At 33.6% G+C, this 15175-nt stretch overlaps 1 protein-coding gene across 3 annotated transcripts; it reads right to left on the bottom strand.

The window, feature by feature from the left end:
* Positions 1 to 3225: 3225 nt before the first annotated feature.
* On the bottom strand, positions 3226 to 14643 carry LOC123694939 (phosphopantothenate--cysteine ligase). Of its 3 annotated transcripts, none has more exons than XM_045640578.1 (7): positions 14491 to 14643; positions 9967 to 10123; positions 8926 to 9154; positions 8409 to 8623; positions 7305 to 7490; positions 5322 to 5424; positions 3226 to 4054 (listed from the first exon to the last, which is right to left on the bottom strand). In XM_045640578.1, the coding sequence occupies exons 2-7, from the start codon at positions 10093 to 10095 to the stop codon at positions 3975 to 3977; spliced, it is 942 nt and encodes a 313-aa protein (XP_045496534.1). In that variant the 5' UTR covers positions 10096 to 10123; positions 14491 to 14643; the 3' UTR covers positions 3226 to 3974. The 3 variants fall into 3 exon arrangements, with proteins under 3 accessions (XP_045496534.1, XP_045496537.1, XP_045496536.1); XM_045640581.1 differs by having other exon boundaries at positions 14495 to 14643; XM_045640580.1 differs by lacking the exon at positions 14491 to 14643 and adding an exon at positions 14330 to 14484.
* Between the last annotated feature and the right edge of the window lie 532 nt (positions 14644 to 15175).

Here is a 15175-nt window from a genome sequence, read left to right as displayed (position 1 = left end):
AACGTCATTCCCAATAACACAGCAGATACGATATATACATAAACACGTAACAAACATATAAAATCTATACATTACATCTAAAGGGCACGAGAGATTACATTTGAAACATTTAACATCATTTGTATATAGGTATATTTCCGATAATAACTACTGGGCGTCACCCATGGTCCATAAAAGGACGTCTAACTTACTCAGTTTAAATACGCATTAGATTTTAAAAGAGAATTTTCCAAAAGGTTTTACACAACTGCTAATAAGTTTGATCACATTATAACTATAATCTCCGAAATACGTAAACAGTTTTGGATGGGATTTGTAGAAATAGCAAAAAGTAGCTCAATTCGCAGAAGTGTTTTTTTTATGATGTATTTATTTTATATACTTATGGGACATTTGTATCGTTTAAAATATTAAGTTTTATTCCGTAATTAGTACCACAAAAATAATTTTAATTTTTTTAACTACACACTGAATAATAATTTCAATTCATTCATTCGAGACTAAGATAAGAATTTCTACAAATTTGTAGGATGTATTTTCATTCAAAGTTTATATAAATTATGAGGACATTATATTACTGGCCTTTAGACAAAGTAACAATTACAAAACGATAACGAAGTTAAAAATCGCAAAAATGTATGGGATTGACATAGATAGACCACGTGATCTAACGCGGCGTATGTCAATCCCATACATTTTTGCGATTACTAACTTCGTTATAGTTTTTGTAATTGTTACTTTGTCTAAGGCCCCAGGGGCTGTATCATGACCACTTATTCCCAGTCAGTTTACGCCGTGAATTGAACTGACTGGCAGATTCATATCTATATTATAATCTCAGGAACTACTGGTCCGATTTGAACAATTATTTCGTTGTAAGATTCATTTATCGAAAGCTATATGCTATATATCATCACGCTAAGACCAACAGGAGCGGAACTATACGGGTGAAACCTCGGGGAACAGCTAGTTATATCATAATTAGCATGGCTGGTTACTGTGAGCATAATATGAATTTGCAAGTCAGTTCAATTCACGGCGTAAACTGTCTGGAAATAAGACATCATAATACGGCTCCAGATGTTATATTTGGACCCTTAACAGGTTTAAATACGGCAATCAGTTTAAAAATTAAACTGAAAGAGAGAGAACTTTAAAGACGTATATAATCTGCATTCTGCATATTATACTTTACATAAGTAAAAAAAAAATACGGGAAAAATCATATTCTTAAAAATATACTTTTTAAATATTAAAGTACTCTCAATATAAACAAAATCTCATATAACTTCACAAAAGGATAGAGAAGGAATTCCTTTCACAACTTTTTCAAGTGAAACTTCTTTATCGGGGTTGGAAAAAAATTTAGTGTAACATTTTTTCGTTACGCGTGACATTTTTCCGTTACGCGCCATCTTTTTCCTATCCCTACCACGCGTGATTCGACGTATTTCCGTAAGGTTGCATATAGTTAATTATTTTTTGAAAAATAAGGTCATAAAGAAGTTTCACTTCTTACGTGTGTACACTAGTACACGCACACATTTTTTTAGACTTCTTTTTTTTCACAGCACTCGTAAAAATCAAACATCTCTCTAAGGTCAGAATCAAACTCAGGGATGATTTTGACTTCCTATTTTCTATTCAATCACTTTAAACCGAAACTAGACGATAATCACGTTCTATCCAAAATATGCGTTTTTCAATTTAATGAAAATTTGGCGACTTTTTTAATTTTATGGAAAATATTAACAACCAGAGAACACCCTGAATCTATGAGTACAACACGTTTAGAGGAAGAAGACGTTAGTTGTAGCTACAGATTAAAAAAGCATAGACTATAGACGAACTATAGATAACAATTATTACCCTTAATCCCGGGCATAAATCACAAATCTATCTGTAATCACCCAATTATTTAGAAACCTTGTACGTGGGCCACACTGAAAGTTTTGCGTAACTAATAAACAAAACAATTTATTTGTCCAATATTATATTTACTACTTTTTAAAGTATTCTCCGTTACATTTAAAACACTTTTTCATCCGTTCAAAACATTTCTGGAAACATGAGGACCATTGGTCTGAGGGTATGTTTTCTGCGTGCTGTTTGAAAGCAACCACGGCCTCTTCTGGCCTCGTAAATGTCGAACCACTCATTGAATCATAGATTTTTGGGAAAAGGAAGAAATCGCAAGGTTCTAGGTTAGGACTGCGTGCGGCATGAGTCATGTGCTCTATGTTTTCAGTAGCCAAAAATGACTTTGTTTTGTTCGCGGTGTGCGCCGAAGCACTGTCATGGTGCAACAAGATGCGACTTCTAGGTCGCTTTTCTCTTATTTTTTCTAAGACATTGGGCAAAAAATAGTGGTGTACCACTCGGCATTAACAGTCTTTTGTTACTCAAGTGGGATAGTGCAGACAGGATTCGTCTAAGAGAAAAATAATGCAATCATTTGTTTGCCAACCCTTCTCGCCTGCCTCAATTTGGTTGGTTTGCTGTCACTTTCAAACACCCACAAAGAATATTGGTGTTTTCTTTCTGGAATATAACCATATATACATATTTCATGTCCTGTCACGATATTATACACGGCATTAGAATGTCCGTAATTGTACTTTAATTGCATTTCTTAACACCAATCTACTCGATGTCGTTTTTGTTCTGGAGTGAGTTTGGGAGCAATTCACCGGCAACCAAGCTTCCTAACTTTGAAATGTTCATGTAAAATTTTCTGAATTTGTCTCATACCAATCCCCAGATGTCCTCGAATCTCCTAATAAGTGATATGGCAATTTTCTTAAATTAGTCGTCTGATGGTAGCCATATTTTCCTCCGTGATCGCAGTTGAGGGTCGACCTTCACGACTTTCATCATGAAGAGAAACACGGCCGCGATGAAATTCAGCATATCAATGCCTTACAGTGCTCAAATAAGGTGCTTCCCTCCCAAAAGTATTTTGAAGGCGTGCAGTGCAAGCTTTCGGAGAAAACGAACTTTTAAAATCATCAAAAATCATCGCCCTAAAATTGTTTCGTGTTAGTTCCGTTTTTGCTACGGACAACGGACTTCAACTTGAGATAAAAAAAAATTGACACGAGCTTCCAGCCAAATTTTTTTTTCCTCAACTTATGAGACTTCATAGGTTAAAAAAATATAACATTCAAAATTCAAACATTTATGGGTGGCTAGAAACGCAAAACTTTTAGTGTGCACTAGGTAATTTGGTATATAGTTGTTTATTGAAAGATTACAGATAATTGAAACAAAACTATCAATTTGTCTATGAAACCATAGACATTCAATAACACAGTACAACTTACCCAAGGATTTAAAAGCAGTATATTTATTGTGCTGGTTTTTTAAAGCATCAAATACTTTTTTAATCTGTAGTAACATAAGAAGAGAAGACGAATAGCACACTTTCACTTTTACACTAAGACACTTAGCACTAACACTGCACTTTTTTTACTTTTTCAGTCACCATTTTTAAGTTCTTCATATAGGGTTGCCATGGGAGTTTCAAATTTTAGTACGTTAATAAAAATTAATTAAACATGATAATTTAAAAATGTGAAAATATTAGTTATCGTAAACAAAAAACAATTTAATAGAATTCAAGTTGAAGCAGCAAATGATAATAATCAAAAACATCCCATTTTAGCATAAGGAAAACTTTAACAAAAACAAAACAGTAAAGATACATCAAACAACCGAATTATTACAGCCTATTTACGACAATTTTTGTAGTAAATAGGCTACACTATTCCAATAGAACTTATATCTGGCATTCAATAAATGCAATTTAGAAAAAAAAGCCAATGTCAAAAAACAGCCAGTTCCAAAAAAAAAAAAGAACTGTACATCAACAACGGCCTGTTCCAATTTCAAAAAATTAAAAAACAAAACTCCCACTCGGTGCAACCCCCCGCCTAGTCGACCAGGTACAGTCTCGCTAGACGGCCGGCCGCGGCTCAGCGCGCGCCGCGTGACGTCACGTGCGCGCCGTGCAGTCGGATTATCTCCTCGACTATTGACGCTTCTATGTCTACACCTGGAACGTTAGATATTAATAAATATTAATAAATAATGCTATTAGCACAGAATACATAATAGTAGCTAAACGCTACAGAACGGACACTCTCCGCCTCCCGCCAAAATTAAACACTTACCTCACCCCGCACGATCATGCTATAAATGGCCCGTATTTTTCTGCAAGGACGATACGCAACGAAGATAGACAACATTAATCAAATTGACTTAAAGTAATTTTATTATTTTGGATTTGTGATTATCGTTTTTCGTAGAAAATGGTTAGATATTGTGCTGTTTACGGATGTATTTCATCAGAAAAACGCGAATTTTTTTACGCTAGTCACAAATGTGCCAACCATAAAGCGTTAACATACACATTTGCAGTCTCTACAGTGTGACTGTCAAAACGATAATTTTGTATGGAGTGTCCGGGGTGTGCTATTAGTATAGTATTCATACAAAAAAATCCAAGCGGATATAATACCTATATTAGACGATAGTTTTTCAACTACCCGCAGCGAGTCGTTTATTTTTATACAGTTGTAAATTGTATTGAAATCCTATTAAATAAATTCGTTGATTCACAATTTTAAGGGGCATCATTATGAAAAAAAAGTCATCTGCAATCGGATTAATATCTATACATATAATAAATCTGTAGAAGGGTCAATTCTGTACATTGAAAATATTGAAAAAATAACTAGCAGGGGGTGTTACTGGATCGATATCAAACCCAAATATGTGATTAAAAAAAATTTTTGTCTGTCTGTCTGTCTGTATGTGAAGACATCACGTGAAAACTACCGGTTCGATTTCGATGAAACTTGGTATAATTATACCTTATTTTCCTGGGCGTAAAATAGGATACTTTTTATCCTGGAAAAATACGTAGAAAAAAAATTAATCTCAATTTTTCAGTTATCCATAGACGTTGTTCTGTACCTAGTAGGTACCGCGAACACACGTTGCGTATTATTATAGACCTAGCCGTATTTGTGTCCAATAGATATTTATAAGATGTCATTGTCCGAGTTACTCAAAATGGAGAAATAAACCATCCACGCAAAGACCGACATCCGCGCGGACGGAGTCGCGGGCGGAAGCTAGTCTCTACTAATATTATAAAGCTAAAGAGTGTTTGTTTGTTTGTACGCGCTAATCTCAGGAACTACTGGTCCGATTTGAGAAATTCTTTCGGCGTTAGATAGCCCATTTATCGACTGGATTGGCACACATATTCCAAGTATTAAAAAAATATCACGATTTGCATCAATATTCAATTATACCTGCATGAACTTCTTCTCTGGTGAGGACGATTTCTTGGTTAGCCTCCTTCGTCACGACGACCACTCGCTGATGCCTCGTTTGTAACATATTCGCGACTACCACCTGTAAATAATAAATTTATTATTATTACTATAATTTTGGGCCGATATTTCAATGCATGGTTAAAACTTATCCGTCCAATAAAGTATTACACACAGAACAGTAAGAACATAATAGAAGTGCTATAATGTCATCATTAGTATGAAAACCAGTGTCGCCAAACCCACACATTTAAACCGATAGTTATACAGTACACTACAAGTAAACTATGCCTTTGATTGGACAGCTTAATTTGAGTAAAAACTGACTTAGGTTATAAATTCAGCATTTCAATATGTACCCTAACGCACCCTGTTACGCTTTATTTTCAAATAACATCCCTATGCATATTAGCTGTTTTGTTTCTCTTTGCTCCGAAATTCCAAATTCGAAAAACATTCAGCTACTCCACAACAGAGGGCGTTAGTTTTCGATAGATATAACTTTGAACCTCAACACATAGAAATAAGGTTGAAATTTGTGTCACTCTACATTAATGACATTGACTTGATATTAATCTGATGCTATGCTCTAAGGGATGTCAGCCTTGTTATCGATAATTCACAAATAAATATTTTTTGGTGCATTTTTTTTTTCTTTCTATTATATGAGTATAGTACAATGTGCCACATTTTGGAGTATGTTTATTACTACTAAGTATGTCTTTTCATATTATTATTATTAAATAAAAAACGGAATAGAATAGTATAAATCTATATTTACAAAATACAAACAGAACTTATGCATAGCTTAAATCTTGGAACTGCCGTAGATTTGATGTATCGGCGGCCTTTGTTAGACTTCTTAGTGCTGTTCGGCATCCAGTTAACTCGTCACGGGGCATTTATCCATTTCTCTTTTAAATTAGCCTCTTTGGGAAATCTATAAATAAATTGGATAAATGAAAGCTAAGGAAAATAAAATAAAATTTAATACATATTTATTATGTTTGTCTTTTCTAAAGTATCGATACTGTCGATATAAGCTACAACCATCACTAAACCGAAATTCGTTTGTTTATTGCAATAATATTCCAGAAAGTCTTGTTTGCTGTTCAATCTATATTAGTACTAATTTCTTATGGATTAAGGTTCATTTTGACTTAATATTTTTATAAATTTTTGACAAATTACGACAAGCGAAGTTGTAACATAAAATATATTTAAAATAAATTAAAATAAGACTTACCGATGGTATGAAATGCCTCAATTGCTGATATTATTTCGTCTGCTATCATTTTTCCACTCTAATACCGAACAACACGCTCTAAATAATGAATAAATATGGAAATAAGGTTTGACAGTTGACAACCGACTCGAATATTTTTCTGCGCACAACTGAGAGCGAGTTAGGTGATCTTACCTTACTAGTGACACGTGGGCCACGCCCACATCGCACTTCTATTATGTTCTTACTGTTCTGTGGTATTACACAAACATATTAGAATGTCACCTGTAAACTGTCAAATACGGACAAGTTTAATATGTTATTCGATGAAATTTTACCCAAGGATTGAAAAATCAGCCCTTAATTATTATAACTACCTACAACTTTATTGCTTGGTAAGGGAGAGATTGGTAAATTAGTTGAAAAATTTGAATATTTAACTTTTAACTTTGTTTGGCAGTCTTACGATGCAACTGCAAGCCATAGTGTTCTTTCGTTATTGCATTGTTTTGGTTGGTAAGTTTTACGAGGATCTTAAGAAACTGACATTTATTTTGTGATACAAAGAAATATTAAGTGGTCTATTGATTGACCGATTTTTGTCAAAACTGAAGATTTAATCAACACTTAAATAAATTGTTACCCATTTATGAATTAGATGTGAAATTGACACGATAGTTATGTATGTATATTAATATCTAATTTACTTAATATGACGCCAAGTGTAAAATACTCACTTTATGTTTATACTTGTCCAACGCGGCTCTAGCTTTAGGTATAAGCAGGTTCTCATCAGTTTCCAGTTTAAACGAGATGACGAACGCGTTAGGCACCCACAGGTTAACGAGTGGCGCCAGCATTTTAGGCACTAAGTGTAAATGGATCACTGGAGCACCACTTTCTGACTGCATTTTGTGGGTGGGCTAGAAAATTAATAAATAAAATCATCGAAAGAACTGTTTGCGAAATTTTATTTCGTTCGTTCTTGTGGTTCTTTAGCTGTCCTGTGAAAATATCTGTCAAGAAATTTTGAAGAATGATAAAATGTGTAAAAAATTGTTCTAATATCGTCGCAAGTATTTCTAAAATATTATATAACATTTCATATTTTAGTTTGCTTTAAAAATACATTTATTACCATTCCTTTGAAAGACTTTTACTGACAGACGTCAGAATCTCAAAAATAAATATAATGAATATATTGGAAAGTAGCAATGGTATTAAACAAAAAGTATTACAGTGAAACCTGGTTAAGTGAGACATCAAGGGACCTGCAATGTCGTGTCACTTATAGAGGTATTCCACTTACCCAGTGTCTCAGATATACAGGTATAAATAAATATCTGTCTTATTTACAGAGGGTTCCATTAATAGAGGTGAGAATACAGGTTCATAAATGGATATTAACTTCAGTTTTTCACCTAATGATAACGATTGTAGCTTTCGTTTTGACATTTTTCAAATAAACATCTGTATGATAGTAAAGCGAAACTAAAACTGAAGGTAATTGAAGCTCAAAATTTGTACTTACGTACTTGGAATTACGTGTGGAATTTGTGGATAGAATAAGAATGAGTAAACAAACAATGTTATCTCAGTTACAGAGGTTTATGCATACAAAATTTACTCGCTGTCTCATTTATAGAGGTAAGTATGATGATAAATCGAAAGAACAAATCCCAAATATAGAGGTTTACTCGTCCCACTAACAGAGGTAATTCAATGCCAAAGTGTTGGGACCTCAGCATGAATTCCAGTTATGGAGGTTTCTTACTTATCCAGGTCCCACTTAACCAAGTTTCACTGTATCTAATAAGAGCATAACTAATCATGACACTTACAATACTATCCTTCGGTATATAGAAATCAGAAACCGCCGCGGCCAAGAACAACAAAGCCCTTGGCCCAGACTTGGCCAGCACTTCACAAGCCGCTCGCAACAACCAGAAGTATTCCGACACGGTTGTGAACGCTATGTGCAAGATGGCGCCCGCAGCGTGTGCCGCTTGGTACCGGGACAGTACTGGCGCTAGTGCGAACACACTGTCCTGTTTTACTGGAAAATTGGAGTATATCTTGAGCTCAAACTATGTTTCTTTAATTATTTACAATATTAAGGCACATATTCACCACTGTTGAGACTGGGTCAGAGGCGCGCAAAATCCTGTTGTCTTCTTCAATTTTCACACTTATCTTACGCAAGGAACATTTTATAAATTACCATCGTAATAAGTTGTCTACATTGTACATGATATTATATTTTATAAATACTGAATAGCTTCATAATAATATTTTATCAGTCATTTCTACAATTAAATTAGATTAGGCTGCACTGCACTTTAAACAGCTCCTACTTACCTCTAATAGTAGTATTATTGTCTTGTTCCTGTATCTCAAGCATATCCAGCAGCTTGGGTCCATTGAAGTGTCTCGTGAAGGGTTCCAGAGACTTCTGTCGGTGCATGAAGATCACCGCGTACCCTTGTTCCAGGAAATATTCCGCTGACGCCGCGCCACGTTTCCCCGCACTGAAGTTGTCCACAAATCTGACCGTGTTGTGCTCTAGTGGTACTGTGGTACCGCCGGACTGGGAACAAGAAAATAAATGATCAAGCAAAAATACCGTATTGAAGGTTGTTTGCAGGGAAAAAGGTTTAATTTTACGCGAGTATTATAGTAAATCGAAGATTTTAACTATAGGTGTTTGAAACGTAGATATAAATAATATCTATACTAATACTATAAAGCTGAAGAGTTTGTTTGTTTGAACGCGCTAATCTCAGGAACTACTGGTCCAATTTGAAAAATTATTTCAGTGTTAGATAGCCCATTTATAGAGGAAGGCTATAGGCTACTAATATCATTACGCTAAGACCAACAGGAGCGGAGCCACGCGGGTTAAACCGCGAAGTGCAGCTAGTAATGAATAAATCTCTTTCAAATCTGATAAAAATCTGAATTTCTCCATCAAACTGCTAACTTCTTTTGCACAGAAAACTACAACGATAAAAGTTTATCTATTGCTGAGTTTTTTCGCATAGAAAATTACAAATATATAATGCAAGTTAGCGTTCTAACAGACGAACGGCAATATGCGGACGGCCGCGGCGGCCGTCGACATATTGACTGCTGCCGCCGACACGTCGACGACTGACGTCGACATGTGGCGACGGCTGAAGTAGCCTCTGCCGTTCACAACTTGCCGTTCGTGTGTTAGAACTCTTAGCAAAACATCGTGTGTGGCATGTATCTTTCGCTGTAATAACTCAGCATTTCTTTTTGTCTCATCTTACACCATCTTAACTGTGCATAGCCAGGAAGGTTTATATTTAATGGGCACTAGAACGATGGTTTTAGGTGTTTTTTTTGGATTTACTTATAAGTTCTTATCATACTCACAGTGACAAGTACTATCTTGTGTCCCTGTCTGTCGTGCCGCTCACAGAATTCCTTGAGAAGCGAACGATTGTCCTCAAAATCGGTTGGTGGCAGATGCGTCGCGAAAAACTCTTCCCAAGATCCGCTCATTTTCAATGATTTCTATGTCTGCAATATACTGTGGACAAATATGATTTTAAAGTAATTAAATAAATGTTATTTTAAAATGCCCTTCTTCATAATAAATGACTAAATACTCCATCAATTTTAATTTAAGATAAAATCTCATGATAAAAGCTAATGAAAGGTACACTGTTTTAACGTAACTAATTTAGTAGGGTAGATCTCCAGATTTTATATGCTTACCTATTTGTAGTTGATAAAAATAATAACGACAGAAAAGGAAGACAAAATGTTAGATTTGATTTAAGTTATTTTTGAATGAGACTATCAAAAGCTTCACGGTGATTAAAATTATTCCACAAATAATTTCTGCTAAATAAAATCAGTTATTCAAGACCAACGCTAAAATAATGCCTCACAAAGCCAGCACGATTTCCATCGTGTTACGTGTATCTAACCGTTGAGTCTTTTGTGTGTTATTCAACCGACACTGCCTTTACCGCCTATCAAGGCATAGTGTACGTAATAAATGAGCACACACTGCAAGGTTGTTAGCACTGAAGGCATGTATGTTCCACCTTTAATCCGCGTAAACTGGGTTTAAGTTGTTTGTTCCTAATAATCTTGTCTCTAACGATTAATTACGAATTATAGGAATTTATGTCCAATATTTTATTGCTCTATTATCATATTCTTAATCATTTACTTTGTATTCTTTCATCATTAGTCACTAAAATTTATTTTGTTGAAATGCCAAATATAATGTTATATGGAATTTGTAAGGGAAGAAACTGCCTTCTGAGATACAGGTAATTACCTAGTTCAGAAGGCAGAGCAATATTGTAATGTTATATTGTAAGTTGCTAATAAATTTTATTTTATTTATTTATTTTATATATATCTTGTTATTTTTTAAGGGTTAGTTTTGAAAATATGTAATGCTGGAGAGCTTTGCCGTTTAAGAAAAGTCATAAATAATAAAGTGTTTATTTTGAAATACCATATTTTACCACAACATATTTATAGCATTTTAAAGTTTTTAAGGATCGTTCGAATTAATGGTCGAAGGTACCATCGATTTTCAGTGGAAATTGTATAAATACGTAGGTAATGTTTATTTTTAGAAAGCTGGGCGTTGGCGTAGAAGCTTAGAATTAGGTCTATTACGTGCCTATGGTAAACAAGGGTGAGGCCTACCTTGACCGAATACATTTTATGCTATCCTGCTAATATTGTAAATCCGAAAATTTATGGATGTTTTGATACGTTTACGTTGTAGCCAATTAGTTTAAGGGAGGGTGAAAATGGGATCATAACTGTATATGACTTGAGCAGTTAACATGTCAATAAAAACGTGGTAAAATTGACGATCAGCCTTGTTTATCACATATTTACCCTATTAGGTATACCGTTGAATAGGCTATGACGTATTCGAGCCGATAAAGCAGTTCATAAAGATGCTAGTTCATAAATAAACGGTTTCGAAAAAAGTTTGGAAGATTGTCGCCTAGGAATTAGGTTGTAAGAAATTTTTTTTTGGCAATTCCCCAAGTTTTCACTTGGTCTTCTTTCAGTCATAAAATTCTCACTTCAATGTCCTAATTTGCTACTTGATAAACATGACGTCATCTAAAGAATCTTTCACATACGTATCAGATTAATATGCCAAGATTTGCTTACATTTCCGCATTGATAGCGAAACTTAACGAGTTTGTGAGTATTCAGCTAATAGGATTGAGGTCATATCGTAATTTGATAGCATTTCACTGGCCACGCGTTAATAGCCGCCCTAATTATGTGAGGCTTCTACTTAATTAGGCTGAGACGCAATTCGGGATATTGAAAGGAAGTTTTTATCTTCTTTAGGCGCGTTGAGAGAAAAATTTAAAGGTTGCGTCATGGCTGCAATACCGTCACTACATAGAGTAAGGCGACGATTTTGGTATCTTTGAATCTTGCCAAAGAGGTTTCACTTTAGACACGAGTGCTAATGTGCTCGGCACACATGCTCTTTTTTTTAGATGTATCTGTACCCGTGGGCCGTATGGTTACATCGGACGTAGGTACTAGGTATATATTATTGGGTTAACGTGTATTTAATGCTTCAATGATGGGATAACGTATTTTACGCCTTGGCTTGAATAGCGTGTTAAGGTAAGGTTTCACGTATATTGTACGAACTTTAGATCACGTCTTGATTTTCATCTGCCTAGGCCTCATTGTTCGAGTGTTCGAAGAATTGAGAAAAATAATATAATGAATGAAACCGGTTAAAATTCTTAATTTGTAAACATCAATGAAATACATTTAGTATCAATATCAAAATAAATAATAAAGATAGTATTATCACGTGATGACATAATAAAACATATAAATCCTGATTAAATACATAAAAATATAATGTACCCAATTAATACTTGTTGTATAAGGACTCACACTAAATAGGCTAAACACGGTAACGATAGATTATTATTACCAAAATAGATTAGTGAAGTAAATCTCTATTGCTTTGCACTTGTATTTGTAACTATATTATGAATTTACGATCTTCCGTTGTTTACTAACAAAACGTTATCATTTTTTTGTTGATATTGGTACAGTTTATTTGAATTTTTTATAAACTAACCTAATAAAATATACATAACTCAGTATGTCTATAGTCTGAAACTTGACGCGTGTAAAATAAAGGATAATTACGTAGGTATGTCTGGCACGCGATAACCGCACGCAAGCGAAGCTTTGGGCGGAAAGCTAGTTAATAAATAGATCATTACAATACACTTGCTTTTAATAAATACTGATAAGAAAAATTTTTAACTTTGTCCTGCGTCCTATCTGGGTAAAGTTCAAAAGTATATAATATGACACTATGTTTATGAAAAAGGGCTAAGGTTTGGCTTATCTTATTGTCATGAGATTTTAATTTTTAGATTTGTCTGTATCACTATCAGTGTATAAAATATACATTTATTTTAATTGAGTATAGTATAAAACACAGTCTGTCCCTATGTTATCTTTAAAATTACACAATGACTTCTTCATTAATTTTACGAACAATATTGAGATAATAAAGCATCTTATTCTATACGTAACAATCCCATAATAGTAATAATAAGACTAACATGTGTCATTACATCTAAGCTCTTAGTTGAAAATCGGGTACTTTTTATGAAAAACAATTAACTATGCATATATTATATACATAGATTGGCTTTTGGATTGGGTATTTATGTTCAAATTAGTCAGAAACAATAAAAACAATATTCTCTTAACAGAAATCCTGTAAAAGATGAATGAAAATATTGATGATTTTTTAATATATATCACCATCACCAGTGCTAGAAACGGTGAAGGAAAAAATTATTAGGAAACCGAGATATTGAAGAATCAAAAATAATAACCAGATTATTCTAAATCTAATATAAATTTTGACAAAGATTTATTGTATTTGAAAGCTGAAGCTTTTTAAGCAGATTGAATTTTGAAGCAGATTCTTCTCAGTAGAAGCGAAATCTGAGTTTATGGTATTTTTTTTAAATAAAAATTACCTATAAATACTTAAATTTTTCTATAAATATACCCTGAAATTAATTTGTGTAGTTCTGCTAGACTTTTACTTTTAAATGTTAGAATAAAACATGTAGTTTAAACTGGGCTAAATTTGATAAGATCATGGTTCATCATCATAAGAGTAATAATAAAATAGATAATGTAAATCAATGTTTAACCAATCTATTGAAAAGATAAGGTTTCTCAGAAGAAATTGCTATAAAGTGATAAGACCACATATTTCATAATTTATAGTACTTATTCATAATTATTATTTTTCATAATTATATATATAAGTAGAATAAGGACTAAATACAGTCAAAGCTGCTAAATGAGGAAGAAATTTCAAACACTGTTTTCATATCAAATTATAAGCAGTAAATATCAATAAGACCTCCACCTTATACTAAGAATATTTGGCAGTTTATTTTAGTGATAAATATGAAGGTGTAAATTACATTACATGAAAAAAAACTTAATTTATACTTACTGGGTTTCCACTACACAGATTGACAATAAACACTATAGTGAAACTAGAAATACTTTGAACTCCAAGGTTAAAAATCAAATAAAAAAAGACTATGTAGTGTAAGGAAAACGTATTAGTTGTGTACGTAAATGATAGGATGTTACTAAAAATAATTCAATTATGGTAAGATCTTATCATAAGCATAACTGAGTATTTCGGGTTAAACGTTAATTATGTACTTACACAATTGATATAATTTAATAAGAACCGCAATGAATATTTCTTATAAACAGAGGAACAGATAGAAGAACTATAACCGGTGCAAAGATCACTAGTTTATAGCAAAAATCAATGGATCGTCTGCATTGTCACTTCACTGCTTACTTAAGAATAAGATACTGTACCTACGAAAACGTCTTATTTCACACTCTTGTGGCTTCGCTGTTCACACGTAATATCGGTTTATATTCACAATTTATATTAAATAATCAAGGCTCTAATTCTAAAGCAATGTAACAGCAACAAGACTGTTGATAGAGGTCGATTTGTAATTTGACGAAATTTATTCAATTTCAGCCGTCAATGTCGGATGTCACAGTCAAAGTCAAATGTCACTTTAGGATTGGGCACAGATTAAATAGGCTTTGGAGAATGGGGATGTCCACCCAAATAATTCTATATTTATAAGACCTATGGAACCCACCAGTGGAAATGGATGTATATGTAAGTTTAACTGTTTCAAGCGAACTGCCAAAATAACTGAACGGATTTTAATGTCACTTTTACTAATGTAGCCAAGAATGTAGCAGTCAAGTAGCAGTACCACAAAAACACATTTGCTAGGTCTAAGTGCTAGGTATAGAAAAAGTTGCCTTTACTCGCGGGTTTGTCCGTGGACCGCGGGTTTTAATTGCGTGGCACAGATAATAACTTAAGAAGTCATGAAGCTTTCTTATTTTATCGTAAATTCTTTATTGTACACTTAACGATTTATATTTACTACAAAATACTGTATTAAAATTATTAATATCTTCCTTGTTGGCCACAAATTTGACATGGTGCTTACAAAATTTGGTTAAAATATTTATC

The sequence above is a fragment of the Colias croceus genome, chromosome 10 (assembly GCF_905220415.1).
Source record: "Colias croceus chromosome 10, ilColCroc2.1".
NCBI lineage: Eukaryota > Metazoa > Arthropoda > Insecta > Lepidoptera > Pieridae > Colias > Colias croceus.
Note: the sequence above shows the minus strand (reverse complement) of the source record. Positions and strands in the feature narration are given on the sequence as shown.